Source organism: Telopea speciosissima, chromosome 4, assembly GCF_018873765.1.
Source record: "Telopea speciosissima isolate NSW1024214 ecotype Mountain lineage chromosome 4, Tspe_v1, whole genome shotgun sequence".
In the NCBI taxonomy this organism is placed as follows: Eukaryota; Viridiplantae; Streptophyta; class Magnoliopsida; order Proteales; family Proteaceae; genus Telopea; species Telopea speciosissima.
Window position 1 is genome coordinate 63,490,924 of NC_057919.1, and position 19,257 is coordinate 63,510,180.

General features: G+C 38.3%; 1 protein-coding gene across 1 annotated transcript; it reads left to right on the forward strand.

Annotated features, from left to right (window-relative positions):
• The first annotated feature begins 391 nt into the window (after positions 1-391).
• On the forward strand, positions 392-18,383 carry LOC122659526 (serine/threonine-protein phosphatase 4 regulatory subunit 2-like). The gene is made up of 8 exons (XM_043854631.1): positions 392-543; positions 1,027-1,146; positions 3,362-3,439; positions 14,998-15,046; positions 15,183-15,279; positions 16,412-16,464; positions 16,777-16,839; positions 18,051-18,383. The coding sequence occupies exons 1-8, from the start codon at positions 392-394 to the stop codon at positions 18,381-18,383; spliced, it is 945 nt and encodes a 314-aa protein (XP_043710566.1).
• Positions 18,384-19,257: the final 874 nt, after the last annotated feature.

Below are 19,257 nucleotides of genomic sequence, written 5' to 3' on the forward strand. Positions count from 1 at the left end.
GTATAGCGAAATTGATTTCGTTAATATAGCTTATTTTTGTTTTCTTAAGATTAGGCTATCCACGGGTAAATAAAGAGCTTTAGATTTGTGGTTGGGTTCTGTGTATTTAAGAAGACTATGAACTTGCAAAGTTTTTTCTCTTCTTTTCCTTCTCATTAGATGATTTGGGCGTCAGAAGGTTTAGCTTATTATGTTGCATGTAATGGTGTGTTTTGGGTAATATGGATTTGGTTTAAGTTTATGGTCAAGATTCCTTCTTTTAGGCTCGTAACCCTGGTTTCTACTGAATTTGTATCTGTGCTACGTACGTGTTTGTTCTGGTTGAGCTGGTGTGCTCCTTTGTGGGCTTAAGAAGACAAACTGACTTTAATTTAAGTACACTAATGCAACTATGGCAAATATTGCTAGATTCACCACCGTGCTCATACCCAAAAAATTTCTGGAAACATTGTTTCTGGAATTTCTGTCAGTTCGAGAAATTCTTGTTGAAATCCATTTTGTGTGTGCCCTGTACGTTACACCTATAAACTATAAGCACCAAGAGTAAGTGGGATTGGTTTTTTCTGAATGATATGGGTCTCATCACTTCCAATCATAGTTAACAAATGGGTCATTTATCACTGCATTCAGGATACGCTTCTGTGTGTTCACTTCCAGAAACACCCTAGAAATAGTGAATTTTCAGGATCCATACTTAAAGTGTTGATGGACTACACATTTTCAGAGTGCTGGGTAGCAACCTGACATTCCTAATATGATTCCCAAGGAAAATAAAATAGAGTATAGAGTGCTTTACATGTTCAATTGAAAACGATGATATTGAGGTATTGGTTGTTGACATTCCTAATATGATTCCCAAGGAAAATAAAATAAAATATAGAGTGCTTTACATGTTCAATTGAAAACGATGATATTGCGGTATCGGTTGTTGAACTATTTTCATCATGCCATATCTTATAATACTTTTTTAAAAAAAAAAGAAAATGTCGAATATATAATTATCGTATATCTGATCCTCTCATGCAGGTGGCAGGGTGGAGGTTCAATGAAAATGACTGCAACAGAAAATTCTCAGTCTTCATCATTTTCTTCTAATGCCCTGAATTATCAATTTAAAGATCCTGATAAACATCTCTCAAGTCACGGGTATGTACTATTTCTTGCTTGATGCTCATTTCTTCTTTAATACTGTCTTATGATGTAACGTTATTATGTTAAACCTCGCAAATTTTATTGCATTCAATAACCTGGATTCTTTACAAGGTTATCATCTATTCATTTGCATTCCTTTCTCTATTTCCCTCTCACTGAACTGCAAGGTTCTCTAAATCTCAGTTTCGATCAGCCAAAAACCGAGATATGGTCGAAACTAGTCGAAACCTAGTTGAAGGTAGGTACTTTTTCCCAGACAACTTGAGACTGTGGTTTTGAGGCCCAGAAAGGGTTTTTAGGTCTGATTTTTGGCATAAAACTATTTTTGACATTCTAAACACAATGCACGAACTATTTTCACAAAAATAAAAAAAAAAAAAATAAAAAAAAAAAAAAATAAAAAAAAAATAAAAAAAATTCAAAATGGTATTTGTGGTTATTGACCCAAGTTTACTAGTGTACGCTACAGTGTAACATTAGCCATATTATAAATACCAAGTTCTTTAAGTCTTAAAGTACTTGAAAACAAAATAATTCATCTTAACCAAATAAAACATAAATTATACAACACTCACCGAGACTACGTACCACTAAAGATGTTGGAGCCGTTCCTCTGAATGCACCACATATGTATCCCATGACATGTTTTGGGCCCAATTGTTCTGATAGTCTATAACTGCCCATTGATAAGCCCCATCATCAACTTGTATGAGATATCCCAATTTCGGGAAGGGCTCACTGAGACTGTAAGAAGGTGGAGTTGGCACACATGGCTGGGATAGATACCCGAAGATACTGTTTGAGATTGAAGGTTCAAACACCACCCTAGGATGCTTGATACAGCTCTTAGATGCAAGATCCGTCGAAGTTACGCGAAGAAATGCGAGGATTTGGGCCAAAATCAGCCTCCCCTAGTCGAAACCTGCGAAACCTGGGAGTTCTCTACTGAAATCTTGCGAAATGGGAAAGTTTCGATCACAACTTAGTATTATAAGAGGCTGGTTCAACCAAGTTTTGAGTGAAACTACTGTTTCAGTCGAAACATGCTTGAAACCAGTCGGTACCGATCGAAACCAGGTATTTTTTAGAGTACATTGTTTACTCGTCTCGGAAGTCTGCGAAACCGAGACCTAGAGATTTGTTTCCATGCTGAACTGTCCTCCCATCAAGGCTATACATCTTTGATTTTGAGATGAAAATTTATTTTTCTGTGCTTTTGGGGTGCACATGATCACCAGTGACACTTGCTGTTTTGCATACTCTTAACTCTATTTTCTCCAATTTGGAAATCTTCGGCAGTTTTCAATTCATCCTTCAGCTGGCAGTGTATAAATTATATTAATCATTTATATAACTGGACAGGCATGTTTTCTTGAGTTAAGAAGATGACACTCATTTATGGACTTCGAGCTGTCAGTTCAGTTGAGTGAATCTAAGAGATCATTCCTGAAAGTATATTCATCTTTTGCTTTTGTGTTATGGTTACCGTCCTATAACCCTCAGTTGTTTTTTTTTTAATATATATATATATCTATATACTTTTAAAAACAATTTACTGACAAATATTTCATTAGAAAGAAGGGGAAAATAATAGAGAACCAAATTGACAAACACTCTAAGAACAACACAACAACAGTCACCTGCCAACTGATCATGGCTACTACATTGGAATTGTAAATGTGGAAGTGTAAAAGTAGAATTTGATCTGTCATCATTTGAATCCCAAGTGTTAATTGGGAAGGATTTTGCTTGATCTGGGTCTCCGTATCCACATGAATGAGATGTTCATGGAGGGTGCTTGGGACTGAGCCTCTACGATGAGATGGGACAATTTCCAAGGTCCACTGGATCCTGACTACTGCCTGCCATGGAAATAGTTGAATTTCCCATGATTTCCAAACTTGTAAGGCCACTAGAATAGGCAAGCCTGAGGGTAAAGTGGTTGTGATATTTGGTCTGAATGTATTTTCTGCTGTAGTAGGATGAAGCTGAGAGTTAATTTAGGCACCATAACTCTCTGTGGACGCCTACAAAATCCTGGATGGACCAAAGTTCCCTATAAAGCACCCATTGGAGTTAAGTTCCAGAATGTGGAAGATCAGTCATTATGCTGCACTTAAATGCTTAACTGTTCAAGATTGTTTTTTTCTGCAAGTTACTTACTTTTATTCACTATGTTATTAATGTTTTATTGCCTTTGGCATAAAAGGGATGAGGCAAAAAATAGGGAGACCACTGATGAAGTTAGAGAGATACTGGAAGTCATTGCAACCACTGGAAAGTTTTGGTATGTTTCCTTTCCTTATGCTATTGAGATCTTGTGTTTGCAGGCTTCTCTGAACCTCTTGAACTGTTGAAAAGGTCCTACATGGTCTAGGCAGTTATGCCCCTGGATGATGCTTAGTCTATATTGTTGCAGTACCATGTTTTGCTTAATCTTTGACACTCAATCAATTGACCCCATGAGTACCCCTGCCAAAAAAATTTAAAAGGTGAGACCATGTGGGAGATCCCTTTGCTCAATCATTAGTTTGATATGTTGATTTCTGCCATCTGATGGATCATAGATAGGGTGCTTTCCACCCTGCAGCCTTTGGAGTGAGTGGCTGGTGCTGGAATGGTATTTTTAATTTATAGCTAGTTTGTTACTAGACTAGCCACAAATTGGGTATTTTGGACTGGTAAGAATATGCACCCACTTTATGGTGGAGGTTCTGGGTTCATACTAACTAAATATATTGTCTTATATGGGGTTCCCATGTAACTCTGTGTGTGTGTGTGGGTCATGCGTGATGCAGTTGCATTAGGTGTTAATCCCGTATGGAGTCCTATATCCAAGCTTGGGAGGCTCATAAGGTGCTGTTGGCAGTTCAATTGGCTGAAATTGACCTTTGGGTAGCTATATTATAGGTTGGGTCTTTTATTTTTTTTGGGTTTCATTGTAATGGGCCTATTTATAAGCCCATATGTGGGGATAAAGTTAAACACAGGAGTAGTAGTTAAACTAAATATTTGGGTTAATTTAGAATACTTAATAGCTAGATAGAGTTCTGTTTGGAGTTTATTTACTTTATTGAGTGTGTTAGAGTGATTAGGAGTCCTTTTATGAATCAAATTAGGAATTTTAGAAGGTCTTCATATATATAACATACATCCCATCAATTACAGTTGATTTGAATAAAGAATATGAAAATTTTCTTTTTGAGAGAGTTTTGTTGCGCTATTGCAACCATCAGTTTTCCGGGTTCGAAACATGGAAACAGCCTCTCCGCGAAGCGGGGGTAAGGCTGTTTACATTTGCCCCTCCTAGACCCTGCAGTAGTTGGAGCCTTGTCCACTGGATGCTTTTTTTTTTAAATTAGTTTTGGTGTTGTTGAGTAGTGCATACAGCCTGATTTCTTCTCTTCTCTTCTCTCTCTTCTTCCTCCCAAGAAGATCGATCTCATCTCGTTTCCCTACCCTTCCATTTATCTGATTTCTTCCCTTAACAACATAGTTGCTTCCTTTATCTCAGATCTAATCACATATTTGGTCATTAGGCATGCTTGCATCTAGATCCATAATCTGGATTTTCATATTGCGTGAATGTGGCTAAAAATGGTGTGGGGGAGGGGAATTAATTACATGTAGGAACATACAGCTGATGTGGACAGGGAAATTGGACACTGCCCTCTCTACCACACAGCTGAAGACGATAACAAAAATGACCATTACATTTTGAAGGATGGGTGCATACAGTTAAACACTCATGTGGTCAGACTATTGCCTTTCATACTAGGGGGTGGTCTAGATTGGGTTCATAATCTGTCCATGTCCTGAAATAGGAATGGGCCACTTACCCAAAGGGATATACATCATCTCCCTGATGGTGGCACATGCATGTGTCAAATGTTTGCAAAGTCAAATTGGATTTGAATATCATGAGGAGTGGCATTCAATCAAAAGTTTCAAAGACTCATGATTTCATTACAGAAAGTTTGTTATAGATTTCACGAAACGTTTTCTTATGATATTAGTAAAATTATGGATAATGTTAAATGAACCTTGAGCAGTAGAGGATGTAGAAGTCACATTATAAAATACTATTGTCTATGTAGCGTAACAAATTATACTGAATTACTAATAGATGATCTCATCCTTCAAGTTTTAAAAACTTCAGTAAATGAGGTAATACATTGTAGTTTCAAAATTTTAAGAAGTTGAAGTGGCGTCTCTATTAGGAAGCTAAGTTTATGTCTAATAAGAGATGGATTGTTGAGATAATAATGTAGTGATAATAAATTAGTTCTCGACAAGGTGTCAAATCTCAATACATGTTGATTGCATCGGTCTGATACATTTTGAGATTGGCCACGTTGATACGAAACAAAACCGATTCATAAAATTTATATACAAAATTTATCGAACCTGTTGACAATATAGTGCTGGGATGGTTTGTTATTATACTTTTCCAGTCAGGGGGTTATTTGTAATTCTTTATAAGTTCTGTCTTTGGTTGCCATTAGGGTTATTATCCTTGCTTGTAATTATGCAAAGTTTATATTATAAATAAACATGCTTATGGATGGCCTTTTCTTCTATGTTGCACTGATCATTACATGTTCCTATTTTGTCACATGGTATCTAAGCGGGTTTGATCAATGGGTTACAATCTTTTTTTCTCTCCACTGTTGAGAGTCCCTTTTAGGATTCTTCGTTGTGGTGTGCACCTAGTGCTGTATTGTTCTTATTCTATCCATGATGTAATTCCTTGTTGAATCAATATAAAAACAGGGTTTAATGATTATGATGTCTCCTACTACAAAAGTAATGCTGTTTTTGGTGCTATGCTATTGCCTTTGATGTCCTATTGCACTGTCTAGTGATCTGAAAGGGTTTCTGCTGATTCTCTGCAAATCTGGGATTTTCTGTAATCGGTTTACTGCAGCTGAGTGAGTTGTGTATGTGTCGCTGCTCTCTCCTGTCTCCTTTCATTCTTTTCCTTCGTTGGTCTTCTTCTATTTTATGTCCTGACGTAGTTGATCTGTTCTGACATTAGCACTGGTACAACAAGTGAGAATTAGATCTCTCTCGTCCTGTTTCCTATTTTCCTGAATCCTTCACCTAGGGGCGACTTTAGTCCTATAGTCTCATCTCTTCCAGATCACCCAGCTGTGAGCTATTAACCTGAGGCCAAGTCTGAAACTGTTCTTACCACTGGAATTTATTTCCAAGATTTTTTTCCCTGTACATTTAGATTGTTGTTCATGAATTCGATGGTTGGAATCCAGAAGGTTATGGACTGGTCGCATAAACCTGGAATTTCGATTCAAACTCCTATTAGAAGAGTTCTCTAAATCGCAAGTCCTATTTTCTGCAGAATCGTGAGGTTGAAGACAATCTCTATCTGCCCCTCCCCCCCCTCCCAAAAAAAAAAAAAAAAAAAGGGCCCTCCCCCTTCATCTCTTATTCATATTCTACCCTTAATTTTATTTTAATTGCCAACTCCACCCTTATTCTTTAATAAGTAATACCCTTCATATCCTTTCCTATTCACTACCCTAAACAACTGTTTGAAGATTCTCTTTATTACCAAATTGCCACTCCCTTTTGTAAACATTGAAGTAATTACAGATTTCCCATTATTTTGTTCCTCTTGGCTTGATTGGGTAGGCCCATAGATGATCCAAATCAGGGTTTTCGAACCCTGAATTATATCCCTTGGCCTTCATGCGATGTCTGCAGAAACTCGCCAGATGTCACCCTGGGCTATTTGGGAGTTTCAAGTTCTTGTTTCTGCTACTATGATATTGTTTCTATACTATTGCGATGTGTTTGGCTTGCTGTTTGCTATAGTTTCTTAGAGATTGCTGTCTATGATCTACTTTGATACGATCCGTGCTGCTATTGATGCTATTGCGATTGCTGCTCTGGTTGATCTGCCCTATTTCTTCATCTTGTGAGTATTTTGCTGTTGTTATTATTGAAGATTATTTTGTTCAGAGTTGTTTCAATCTGAAATATCTGGTCTCTTATTTGTTGCATCTGTTCTTGGTTATGTGGTTTATTTGTTGCTGATGCTAGTTGTTATTGCAATATAATGTTGGGTTATTCTTTGTTGTCTTCCCTGCATTATTTGTTCACATGTAGTGCTACATGTGAGGGGGAGTGTTGAGGATTTAGTGAGGATTCAGTTTTTTGAAGATATATTGAGATATATCGTGAAGATTATTTGCCTGGCCCAAGATATTGGGTTGTAAAGATTATTTTCGCATTGTCAAGATTATTTGCCCTGCCTTGCTCTGTCTGCTTATGCAGATTGACAGTCTGTCTTCCTCGTGAAGGTCATTAGCCTATGTCTCATTCGTGGAGATTATTGCCTGTGTCTTCCTCTTGAAGATTATTTTATTGTGTCTGTATTGGAGATTATTGGTCTGCAACAATGATTTATTCATCTTCCCCTGCTGCTATTTTTTTAGCTTTTGCTACTATTGTTGCTGTTGATGCTATATTCTGGCCTGCGGCTGGTATTTTCTGCCACTCATATGGTTATCTGGATTTCTTCGTCATGAAGGTTTTTCTTTACTACTGTGCTGATGGTTGATGTGCTTATGTTGGTGTTGCAATAGGAAGGAGTATTTCCTTTGGTTCAGTTGTTGTTGACTACTGGCTTCTATAGTTATATCTGTTCAAGTTGGGTTCTGCTGGTTATATCGATCCTTCTTGTTTCAAGCTAGAGCCTAGGATACATGTGCTCCAAGCTCGAGGGGGGTGTTGAGAATATATTGTTGGGCTATTTTGTTATTATATTTTTCCAGTCAGGGGGTTATTTGTAATTCTTCACAAGTGCCTTCCTTAGTTGCCATTAGGGGTTATCATCCTTATTTTAATTATGCAAAGTTTATATTATAAATAAACATGCTGCCCTAATGGTTAGACTAATCTAGTCTAGCCGTTCGGAAGACGTTCTTTTCTTCCTCGTGTTCCCTCCTTCCTTTCTTCTATGCTAGACTGATCATTACATGTTCCTATTTTATCATAGGCTGCCAAAACCAGTTTTTGGAAGAAAAATTCTTCCTACTCGTATTTTTTGGCAAAATCCTACATGGATCCTATTTACATTAAAAAACAACCTAGGAGTGTTTAACAAGAAAAATTGCATTAAAGCTTATCAAAATGGAGATCGAATATCAAAGTGGGGGTTGAACGGTTGAAGTATATTAAAATCTATTTTTTGGCTTGAATCTTGGTCTTTCTTTCTTGTTGCTAAGTAATTTTTAATAGTTACATACCACTCCATGCTTGTTTAATATGTTAGTAGTAGAGTATTAGTATGGTTAATGTGTATATACTTCATGTATGTTATTTAATACTTAGTAGTATGTTTATACTTACAAATTGCTTGTTTGGTTTGGACCTTTAGGGGTTATTTTAGGCAAGTATCCTAATATGCAAACAGATTTTTCTTTTTCAATTTTTTTTGCTTAATTGCTTTTTATTACTTATTAGTTGGTTTGATATTGCACTTGCCAATGGAGATTTGAATCACATAGAATGCTGTGAAGGCCGAGATAACCTGACATTGGTTGGATATCATTATTTATTGATGGTGCATAATACTTAAAACCACTAGTTTTGCATGTGTCATTAGCATATCCATGTGTATCAAAATCCATTTTGAGTGTATCTAGCATCTCTCCTATATGTCTCTGAGACGTCTGTGCAAAACAAAATTTCGATACAGATACTGATAGTTGACACCCAACTTGTCATACCAAAAAAGGATAACTATGAATTGACTTGCCAATGGAGATTCGAATCACAGAGATGTTGCGAAGAAAGAGATAACCTTTCATTGATTGGATATCACTATTTATTACTTATTTATGGTGCACAATGCTTAAAATCACTACTTTTGCATGTGTCATTAGCATATCCATGTGTATCAAAGCGCATCTTGAGGGTATCTAGCATCTCTCCTATATGTCTTTGAGAAGTCTCTTAAAAGTTAAAACCAGCTTTTGGATATACTGCTTGATATTGCTATTTGACACCCAACTTGTCATACCGAAGAAGGATAACTATGAACTGGCTTCCATAAATGATATAAGCTGATGTTGTTAGTGTTAGAGTTTATATGTTGTAAGGGTATTTTAGGGACTAGTTAGTTTACTAGTTGCCTTATGTTGTAATTCTCCTTTTTCCCTTTTGCCTCCCTAGGGAGGAGTATGTAATTTGTTCTATTCTCATTAGTGAAGTAATATAGGTGTGTGAGAGACATTCTCTCTAACACACAACTTTCCCACCGAATTCTCTTTCTCTCCATTTCTTCATCTTCTTCTTCTCTTCTTCTTCTATTTTCTTCTTCTTTCTTACCTTACATCCATTACCTAAATCTCAACTTGGTATTAGAGCACATTCCGTTTTTGGTTTGAGAGTCGTCCTCCAAGCTCTCTACCTCCTTTCCCTCTCTTTGGAACCCTAGGTTACAAAGGGGTTCCAAGGAAGAGGCTGATATGTGAAAACTTTGAAGACATTATGCCATATCTCTTGATGAAGCCTATGGAAGCACTAAGATAGGTCTTCATGTGAAGACTTGGCTGTTTGAAGCCCAAATCAATGAAAGATAACCCAGAATACTGTTCCGTGAACAATAATCCGAGAAATTACTGTTCCTTTTTCTGAAACAGCCCTTGTTCTCCCTCATCTTGGCTTTGTTGAAGCTTGGACCTGGCCCATTGGAGTCGCCCTAGGGTCCCCTTTCAAGCCCCCAAAACATTGGTTGCAAAGGAGGAAAGCCCAAAGTCCGCAACTCACTTTTTATGCTGCGCACAGAACTCGCTCTCGGGAAGTTTTTCTTGTTTCTCCTTCATCCAAGGTCAGTTGGAGATGAAATCAGGTCCTGTGGAGTCGCCTTGGAGTCTACTTTCAAGCCTATATAGGCTCAGCTGGTGATATCTAGCCCTCTTTCTCTGCTACTCCAAACTGTGATGCTCTATAATGCTGCCAGTTGTTGAAATAATGACTGTTTTGTGATATACTACTGTATTGAACCTTTTGATGGGTTTTACTTACTGAGTTATATTGTTTCAAGATTATGGTTTGTTTTATAATGGATAGAAGGTGCTATTGGTGAAGAAGGGAGCTACCAACCTAGATGGTATATGATACTTTCAGCTACTTGGTGTTGGTGAGGTGTGTTGTTTGAGTCTCTCGTGTTGTTGCATGATGCCATTACACTTTGAAGCATATGGTGGAATTGGATATTGTTGAAGTATTAGCTTGGTTTGCTACCTGGACTGCAATTACCAGTATTTGAAAATTTCTTTTTAGGTTGAGAATATACTCCCCATTGGATTTGAGTATCATTTCCTTTTCTTTGGTCATTCCTACATTTTGTCAATTCTTGGTGGAAAAGGCCAGGGCCTAACCTAAGAAAATGACAGAGATAGGTTCCACTGTGACCACTGTGGGAAGTTTGGACATACGCGAGTGAGATGTTGGACACTTCATGGTTATCTCCCTGGTATACCAGGCAGCAGAAGAGGGGGAGCCAGAGCATGCACCTTGTTGACTGAGGATACACCTATGCGACCTCCATATGGACTATAGACAGACACTGGTGTACTGCCAGCTTCCACTTTACAAGCCTCTACATTTGGCTCTTCTACTACCTCTATGTGGGTTATTGACTCTGGAGCCACTGATCATATGACCGGCATCTCTCAGTGTTATGACTCTTACTCTACCTATTATGGTCAGGAAAAGGTTAGAGTTGCTGATGGTTCCTATTCTTCCATTTCTGGTAAAGGTAGTGTCTGTGTTACTTTATCTCTCTCTCTTGACTCTGTTCTACATGTTCCTCAATTTCATACTAATCTCCTATCTGTGAGCCATCTAACCAAATCCTTGAATTGCTCTGTTATTTTCTTTCCATCTCATTGTGTTTTTCAGGATTTGGTAACAAAGAGGGTAATTGGCAGAGGCCGTGAGGAAAAGGGGCTCTACCTTCTTAATACAGGTCCATCTTCTTTTACGACTGCTCAGTCATATGTATGTGGGCGTAATGAGAATAGTAATGTTGACTCTGTTATGTTGTGGCATTAGCGTTTGGGTCACCCTTCTTTTGGTATTATGAGGGCAAAATTACCCCACCTGTTTTCTTCTATTCCTTCTTCCCATGTGTTTAAGTGTGAACCCTATTTATTTGCCAAACATTGTCGTTCTCCTTATCCTTATCATGGTCATAGATCTGATGTTCCTTTCCATATTGTGCACTCTGATGTTTGGGGACCATCTCCCACTACTTCTCTATCTGGCTACCGTTATTTTGTTTCCTTTGTTGACGACTATTCCAGGTCCACTTGGACCTACTTGATGAAACAAAAAAGTGATGTTTATGATGCTTTTAAAAATTTTTATCAGCTCATTTGTACCCAGTTTCATACTCGCATTCAAATTGTTCGCTCTGATAAAGGGGGGGAGTATATGTATGGGGGGCTTCAACAGTTTTTTACTGATCATGGCATCATCCATCAAGTTGCCTGTGTTGACACCCCTCAACAGAATGGGGTGGCAGAAAGGAAAAATCGTCATCTGTTGGAAATCACTAGGAGTCTCTTGTTTGGCATGCATGTTCCTAAGACTTTTTGGTCAGCAGCCCTTCTTACTGCTGCCTTTTTAATCAATCGCATGCCCTCTAAACTTCTTGGCTCCAAATCCCTTATAGACTTGTTGTCTCCTCAGACTTCTGCTTTCTCTCTTCCTCCTAAGGTGTTTGGATGTGTCTGCTATGTCCATGTCAATAAATGTGCTCGGACCAAGCTTGACCCCAAAGCACTCAAATGTATTTTTCTTGGATACTCCTCCTCTACCAAGGGGTATAAGTGCTACCATCCTTCTTCCAGAAGGACATTTCTCTCCAAAGATGTTACCTTCTTTGAATCTATTCCTTTCTTTACTTCTTCTCATCATCCTCTTCAGGGGGAGAATAGTGGAAATGAAGAGGTTGCTTATCCCTTTCTATCCACCTTTGCCTACTTCTCCGTTTCTGTTTGATATTGGGAAACACAAAGAAGGGGTTGTTGTTGTTGATACTAATACTCATTCAGGTAATGATGCTAGCAATGAAACAGAAGGGGCTGTTGTTGTTGAAAATGGTTTTGGTAATCAGAAAGATTACCACATTACATACAAAAGAGGTGAAGGGTTGCATAATACAGGACAGAAGACCTGCCAAGAGCCCTCTTTGGATCCTCATCCTGAGCTCCACTGACCTCATTCAGGTGATATCCCTTCTCCTCCCTTTGATTTAGACCTTCCGATTGCTGTTAGAAAAGGAAAGAGAGCTTGTACTAACCCTATTTCCCAGTTTGTTTCTTATGATGCTCTCTCTCTCACAAGTCTTGCTTTCACTGTTGCTCTTTCTTCTGATTCCATTCCCAGGAATCTCACTGAAGCTATGTCTGACCCAAAGTGGAAGCAAGCCATGTCTGAGGAAATGATGGCTCTTGAGAAGAATGATACTTGGAAATTAGTAGATCTTCCCAGGGGAAGAGTCTCAATCGGATGCATGTGGGTTTATACAATCAAGTATAGGTCTGATGGTGCAGTTGAGAGGTACAAAGCAAGATTGGTAGCCAAAGGTTATAGTCAAGTATATGGGATTGATTATCAGGAGACATTTGCTTCTGTAGCTAAACACAATTCTATTCGGGTTCTTTTATCATTGGCAGCCAATAGGGATTGGCCCCTATTCCAGTTGGATGTGAAGAATGCGTTCCTCCATGGTGACTTAGAGGAAGAAGTATACATGCAGCCTCCTCCTGGCTTCAAGTTCCCTTTAGCTGAAGGCAAGGTGTGTCTCCTCAAGAAGGCTTTATATGGTCTCAAACAATCTCCAAAAGTATGGTTTGAGAGGTTCAGGCAGACTATTCTGAAGAATGGATACTCTCAAAGTCAAGCTGACCATACCTTATTTACTCGGAGTAGTAATGGTACCATTACAGCCCTTATAGTCTATGTTGATGACATTATTGTGATTGGTAATGACAGTGTTGAGTTAGCTAGACTGAAGTCCTACTTGGCTCAACAGTTTGAGATTAAAGATTTGGGTCCCTTGAGGTATTTTTTGGGAATTGAAGTGTCACGGTCCAAGAAAGGCATCAACATATGTCAAAGGAAGTTTGTTCTTGACTTGTTAAACCAGCAAGCTCTCCTATTGAGCAAAATCACAAACTAGGAGAAGATTGTGGTCCCCCTCTTGTTGCTGCAGGGAAGTATCAGAGATTAGTGGGGAAACTCATCTACCTATCTATGACTCGCCCAGATATTTCTTATGCAGTGGGAGTTGTGAGTCAGTTTATACATGCCCCCAAGAATGGGCACTTGGATGCTGTATACCGTATACTTAGATGCTTGAAGTCCTCCCCAGGTAATGGACTATTGTATGCCAGGCATGATCACCTGAGGATAGAGGGCTTTACAGATGCTGATTGGGTTGGATCCATCTCAGACAGAAGATCTACTTCTGGTTATTGCACATTTGTTGGTGGTAATTTGGTTACATGGAGAAGCAAGAAACAACCTGTTGTGGCTAGATCCAGTGCAGAGGCAGAATTTAGGGCAAGGACACATGGAGTTTGTGAACTTATATGGTTGAAGCGATTAGTTCAAGAGTTAGGGTTTGCTGCAAATGATCCTATGTGGCTCTATTGTGACAACAAGGCAGTTATAAGCATTGCTCACAATCCGGTACAACACGATAGAACTAAGCACATCGAAGTGGACCGGCATTTCATCAAGGAGAAAATAGACTCTGGCTGTATTTGCACTCCTTTTGTGAAGACAGGTGATCAATTGGCGGACATCTTTACCAAAGGACTTTTTTCTCTCCAGTTTGGTACCCTATTATGCAAGCTGGGAATGCATGATATTTATTCTCCAGCTTGAGGGGGAGTGTTAGAGTTTATATATTGTAAGGGTATTTTAGGGACTAGTTAGTTTACTAGTTGCCTTATGTTGTAATTCTCCTTTTTCCCTTTTGCCTCTCTAGGGAAGAGTATGTAATTTGTTCTATTCTCATTAGTGAAGTAATATAGGTGTGTGAGAGACATTCTCTCTAACACACAACTTTCCCACCGAATTCTCTTTCTCTCCAGTTCTTCATCTTCTCTTCTTCTTCTATTTTCTTCTTCTTTCTTACCTTACATCCATTACCTAAATCTCAACTGTTAGATTGATCCACTTTGGTCAATTACCAAACTGTTTCCATTGGGTATCCTTTGGTTTGTCAACCACCTGTTGGGTTTTAAAAAGTATTGTTATATTTTTCTCCTTCACTCTAACTAGATTATGGAATGTAAAATGCATTCCCTTTATTGGTTTATAGTAATTTCAACATTCTTCTATCCTTCGATGCAACATGTTGACTGGTCATATATTTGTTAGTTCTTTCAAATAACAATTATCATGGTTTTAAAACTCATTATTGATTGTCCACACTGCCAGATGGGATTGGTATCGGACAAGGACGATCTGAACTAGGACAGTGCAGGATTGTTGATCCTTATTTTTTCCTATTTGGATGGGTGGGTCCTTGGTCTAGACTGTCCAGTTCAGGAAGATCTTGATCGGTATTACTCACTACAATACTGAATTCTGGATCCTTGGCTGTTAAAGCACTATCTTTGACTCTATTATTCATGTAGTTTGTAGGTAACATCCAATTCCTCACTATATCTGCATTTCTCCTTCTAAGTTCAAAGCTAGATGCTTTCCTGTCCAAGTTTAGAAAATTTTATGTTAGAAGTACTTGTGTCAGAAAATTTGATGTTAGAAGTACTTATGTTGCTTATTGCACCTTAGGCATGACTGGTACTCATTGAAGAGTGTGCTATCTTTTCAGCTGAAGCAGGTATGGGCAGGTCTGCCAGCCTGTTAGTTTCCAGCTTCCACTGATGAACTTGGATGTTCTTTTATTGTTGAATTGTATTTTAAGTCTTTAGTCAGAATGGATTGTCTTAATTCTTTGTTTCATTGACTATGCGAAGGTCTTATCTGAGTATCCAGAAGCAAAGATGGCCAATGATCAACAGAGTTCCTTGTTGGGAGAAACACATGCAGAGTTGGTAAAAAGGTTGGATGGAGGTATTTTTCGAAATTTCATCTTTTACCATTTCTGGTAATGCGTTTGATTTACTTTATTTTATTGCATTCTGGAATATAAATATAATGGTAAAAAGGGTAATTCATAGTGGGAGAGCCTTGCGCAATGGTTAAGTTGCGCTATTGCAACCATCAGGTTGCGGGTTCGAAACATGGAAACAGCCTCTCCGCAAAACTGCAAAGCGGGGGTAAGGCTGTGTTCATTTCCCCTCCCAGACCCTGCAGTGGCGGGAGCCTCATGCACTGGGATGCTCTTTCTTTCTGGTAAAGAAGGTAATTTATCTATAGCAATGCTGTTGTTATTGGGTGATTTAAGATATTATAGATCCTTTTGACCCAGTAGTTGTTTGTTTACAAATACATTACTTATGCTATTACTTTCTTTTTGTGATATCCCAGTCCCTTCTGAACTTTTCTTTAGCTCGTCATGGCATTTCTCGTGGATCTTAGTTTTGACTTGCACTCAAATCTATGCAGGATCAGGGGATAAGTAGTTCTTATTGCTTTTGAAAGATGTTCATTTTGCAACAAATAATTTAATTTAAGTAAACTCGGTTTATGATCAATCCACTGTCTGCATGTACTTTCTTTTTTACTAATAAGCTTCATATGAATCTCTGCTTTTCCATGGCATAAATTGATATTCTTAGAATATGTGGTGATAGGAATAAGTCTTTTTTCCTTTTTGTGTGCGAATCAAATAAAAGTATGTGCTGTGTGTGTGTGTGTGTGCATGCTTTGCATGGATAGAGAATCTGATTTGAGAAGCTTAGAGAGCAGAGATTCAGAGGTTCACTCAAGAATGATATTTAATGGAAAACATTAAATAATCTTTATTGTGCCTCTTTCAAACTTTTGTTTGAAGAATATGAAGTTCATTGTACACTATGTTTATTTATGCCCAACAAATAAGAACAAGAAGAAAATGAAGCATAGAAATGTTCCCCAAGAATCTGTCAAGTTTCAGAATCCAAGTATCCAACATGTCTGACATGGACATGTCATCAACCTAGGAGAGTCCATGTAACAGTAACACTAAAGAGTGTGTGTGTGCGCTCTTATTCTTCTTTTGTTTCGCAATGAATGATTGCATTATTTTTTTCCTGTTTTGCAGCTCTCCATAGGTTTATAGAAGGTCCTCCATTCACCCTTCAGAGGCTCTGTGAGGTAATGTATGCTTCATGCATTAAAAAGAAAGAAATGGCTGTAAATTCTTGTTTGCTGTTGGAAATGAAGTGATTGGCTTCATGTCATGAGTATAATTTGCGAGTAATGGTACTCAAAAGTGGGAAATAACATTTCTGAGTAATTTCACATGAAATTATAGGATTTGATGCTAGTGTTTTGTATATTACTATATTAGGGTGGCTTTATGGGTGCATTTCTGTGAAGTATTTATTACTTTGGTCTGTACAATTACCATGTATATTAACTGATATTTGATTTTTTCGTTTTTCTTTTTACCTGGGCATTGAGCAGATTCTCCTTGCTGCATGGAGCATATATCCGAACCTGTCAAAGCTTGCTCTTGCTTTAGAAAAGGTTAGTTGCATGATTACTATAAATTGATTTGGTTAAGAGCCCTTGGACCTTATCTTTTGTCTAATGATTATTTTCACAACTCTATTGCACTCAGATATTCTTTTCTATGGCATTAAATGATATGATGGTTAATTAGTTTGTTACTGCAATAGTTTCTAGACAATAACATGGTGATATAAATTAGGTTTGGCAACCAATTAGTTCCTAACCCATCCCCACCGGGTGCTAAAAGTGAACAGAAAAAGAATAACAGAACGATTTATTCAGGATCGTATTCCTTTTCATTACTTGAAAAACTGTAGCCTTCTTTTTCTTCTATTTCTTTCTCAGGAGAAGTTTCCTCGGAGAGTTAATATGAATCTCTCTTTCTATTGAATATGATTCTAGCTTCTCAATAGTTCACAATGCTAAGTAGAACATTTCCTTTATGCCGTACAAATGACTTAGTGTAGCTCACTATAAAAGATTATCCAGATTTATTGAATCTTTTCTGTATTTCTAGTTCAATATCCGCAAAACATGTCATTTCAGAAGTTCTTCCCATTGTTGAATTAATCCCTTAGAATAATAGTTCAGCATCAGGGGCCTGCTTTACTGGGATAATCATGTGCCAGCTACGTTGAGAGTCCTGACATGAACTTTCAATTGATTTGAAGAAAGGATGAGAATCGTCATCATTTGAAAGGGGTCACTGTTGTGGAATGACAAAATAATCCAGGGTAGGTGTCAATTTTTAATTCCTTGCTGAGGGTTAGTGCTAAAATATTGATTTAATGTATTCACATTTCCGTGCCTTCAACAAAAGCAACTTGTCATGACACCTGCAGGAAATACTGTAAATACAAATTAAAAATTGAGGCTTTTCCATTTACACACAAGAATTTGGCATCCTGGAGGCTGAGGATTTCCTGGGCAAGTGAGCCAGGGTTGGATGCACTTAGCTGTATGTTATGCTCCTCAGGTGCACACACCTTGAGAAACCATGCTGGGAATGTGTGGTGTAGATTCTTGTGGTGCATGGACCTTCCCTTGGTAGGTCTCAGCATGCAGTGCAAGTACATTTCCTTTGTCATAGACTGTTTAATTCACGTTATTTCAGCCTCTATGCCTAAAATGATTCTCTTGTTGTGAATGTTCATGTTAGCCCCTGTTCTCTCTTTTACTTGCGTGGTTTTGTTAATCTAATTTACTAATGTTGTCCCCACTTGTAGAATTTGTCGGTGACCTCAACTCTATCCAGGGCCACTGATCCATGCCCATCGATGAAACAAATGCTGAGTGAACCTGCCAATGGGAATCAAGATCCCCAAGGTCTCTCCAATCCGATCCAAAATGGGGTTGAAGGTATGGCAGGTGATGGGGATGAAGAAATGGTAGAGGCAGAGGCAGGGGAGGTTGAGGAAGGTAACAAGGACATTAATATGGAGACCACCAGCAAAATAACTGATGGAACACAAGAAACAAGATCTGATGGAAGCACCAATTTTGAGCTTTCTACTGACTCCTCTCCTTCAATTGAACAGCGTAACTCTGTTGGCTCATAGACATACAGCTTTACTTGTCTGGCAATGAACTAGCCAGGTCTATATTTCTTTGATTCGGGCTATTTTAGCCATGTGTGCTCTGCTACAATAGTAATCTGACAAAAGATATTTGTTCCAAAGAAGGGAAAAACTTGATCATTGGTTCCTCTTTTTTTTTCATCCGAAACATTAAACCAGTATTGAGATACGCTTCAACTGGTGGGAGAGTTCTTATTTTTTTATTCCCCTCTTCTTCGTATCATCTATGCCAAGGGTCTCTGTTGAAAGGATGGCACACTGATCCGGTATTTGCAAAGATTTGGAGCTGCTCTGTTTGTACATTCCATGTTTCTATGACCTTTGCCTTAATCAGCAGTGCATGGAAAAGGTTAGTGAAAGTTGCTAAATAAGATTCAGGAGGGGTGAACCCCCTACCAGCATTGGAGGAGTTTGTGGGTATATCTTTGGAAGGAAGATGTTTTTTTTATCTAAGCCTATCGGCTGTAACGGAACTCCCTGATCTTATCGTTCTCTACGGTCCTATAAAAGAGCTGCCTCCAGCCTTTTTCTTCCTCTGATATACCCTTTTTGCATGTCCTTGGGTGATGAAGACATGTGGGTGCACTATTACGGGGTGGAGATTGTAATTTTTCATGAATTTCCTATTTATCACTGATGTAACTTTGCTTCTTTCTTTTTCTCAGAATCGATGAATGAAACAATATTTCAATTCCAATTTCTGGTTTTTTTTTCTTCCCCCCCACCCCCCAAAAAATTTCCTTGCCACAATGGTTCAGTTTCTATTATTATCAATTATACAAGTTAGATCCCAGATGTAGAAATAGAAGTAGGTAGAGCCCCTCTTCTTCATCAAAAGCAATGTGATTGTCGCGGG

What these genes read in the sequence shown, in the direction of transcription:
- LOC122659526 (XM_043854631.1), top strand. Translation starts at nt 392, where the DNA reads ATGGCAAATATTGCTAGATTCACCACCGTGCTCATACCCAAAAAATTT. An exon ending in GGTAAAAAGGTTGGATGGAG is followed by an intron (nt 15,280 to 16,411) that starts GTATTTTTCGAA and finishes CCTGTTTTGCAG; the next exon opens with CTCTCCATAGGTTTATAGAA. An exon ending in CCCTTCAGAGGCTCTGTGAG is followed by an intron (nt 16,465 to 16,776) that starts GTAATGTATGCT and finishes GGCATTGAGCAG; the next exon opens with ATTCTCCTTGCTGCATGGAG.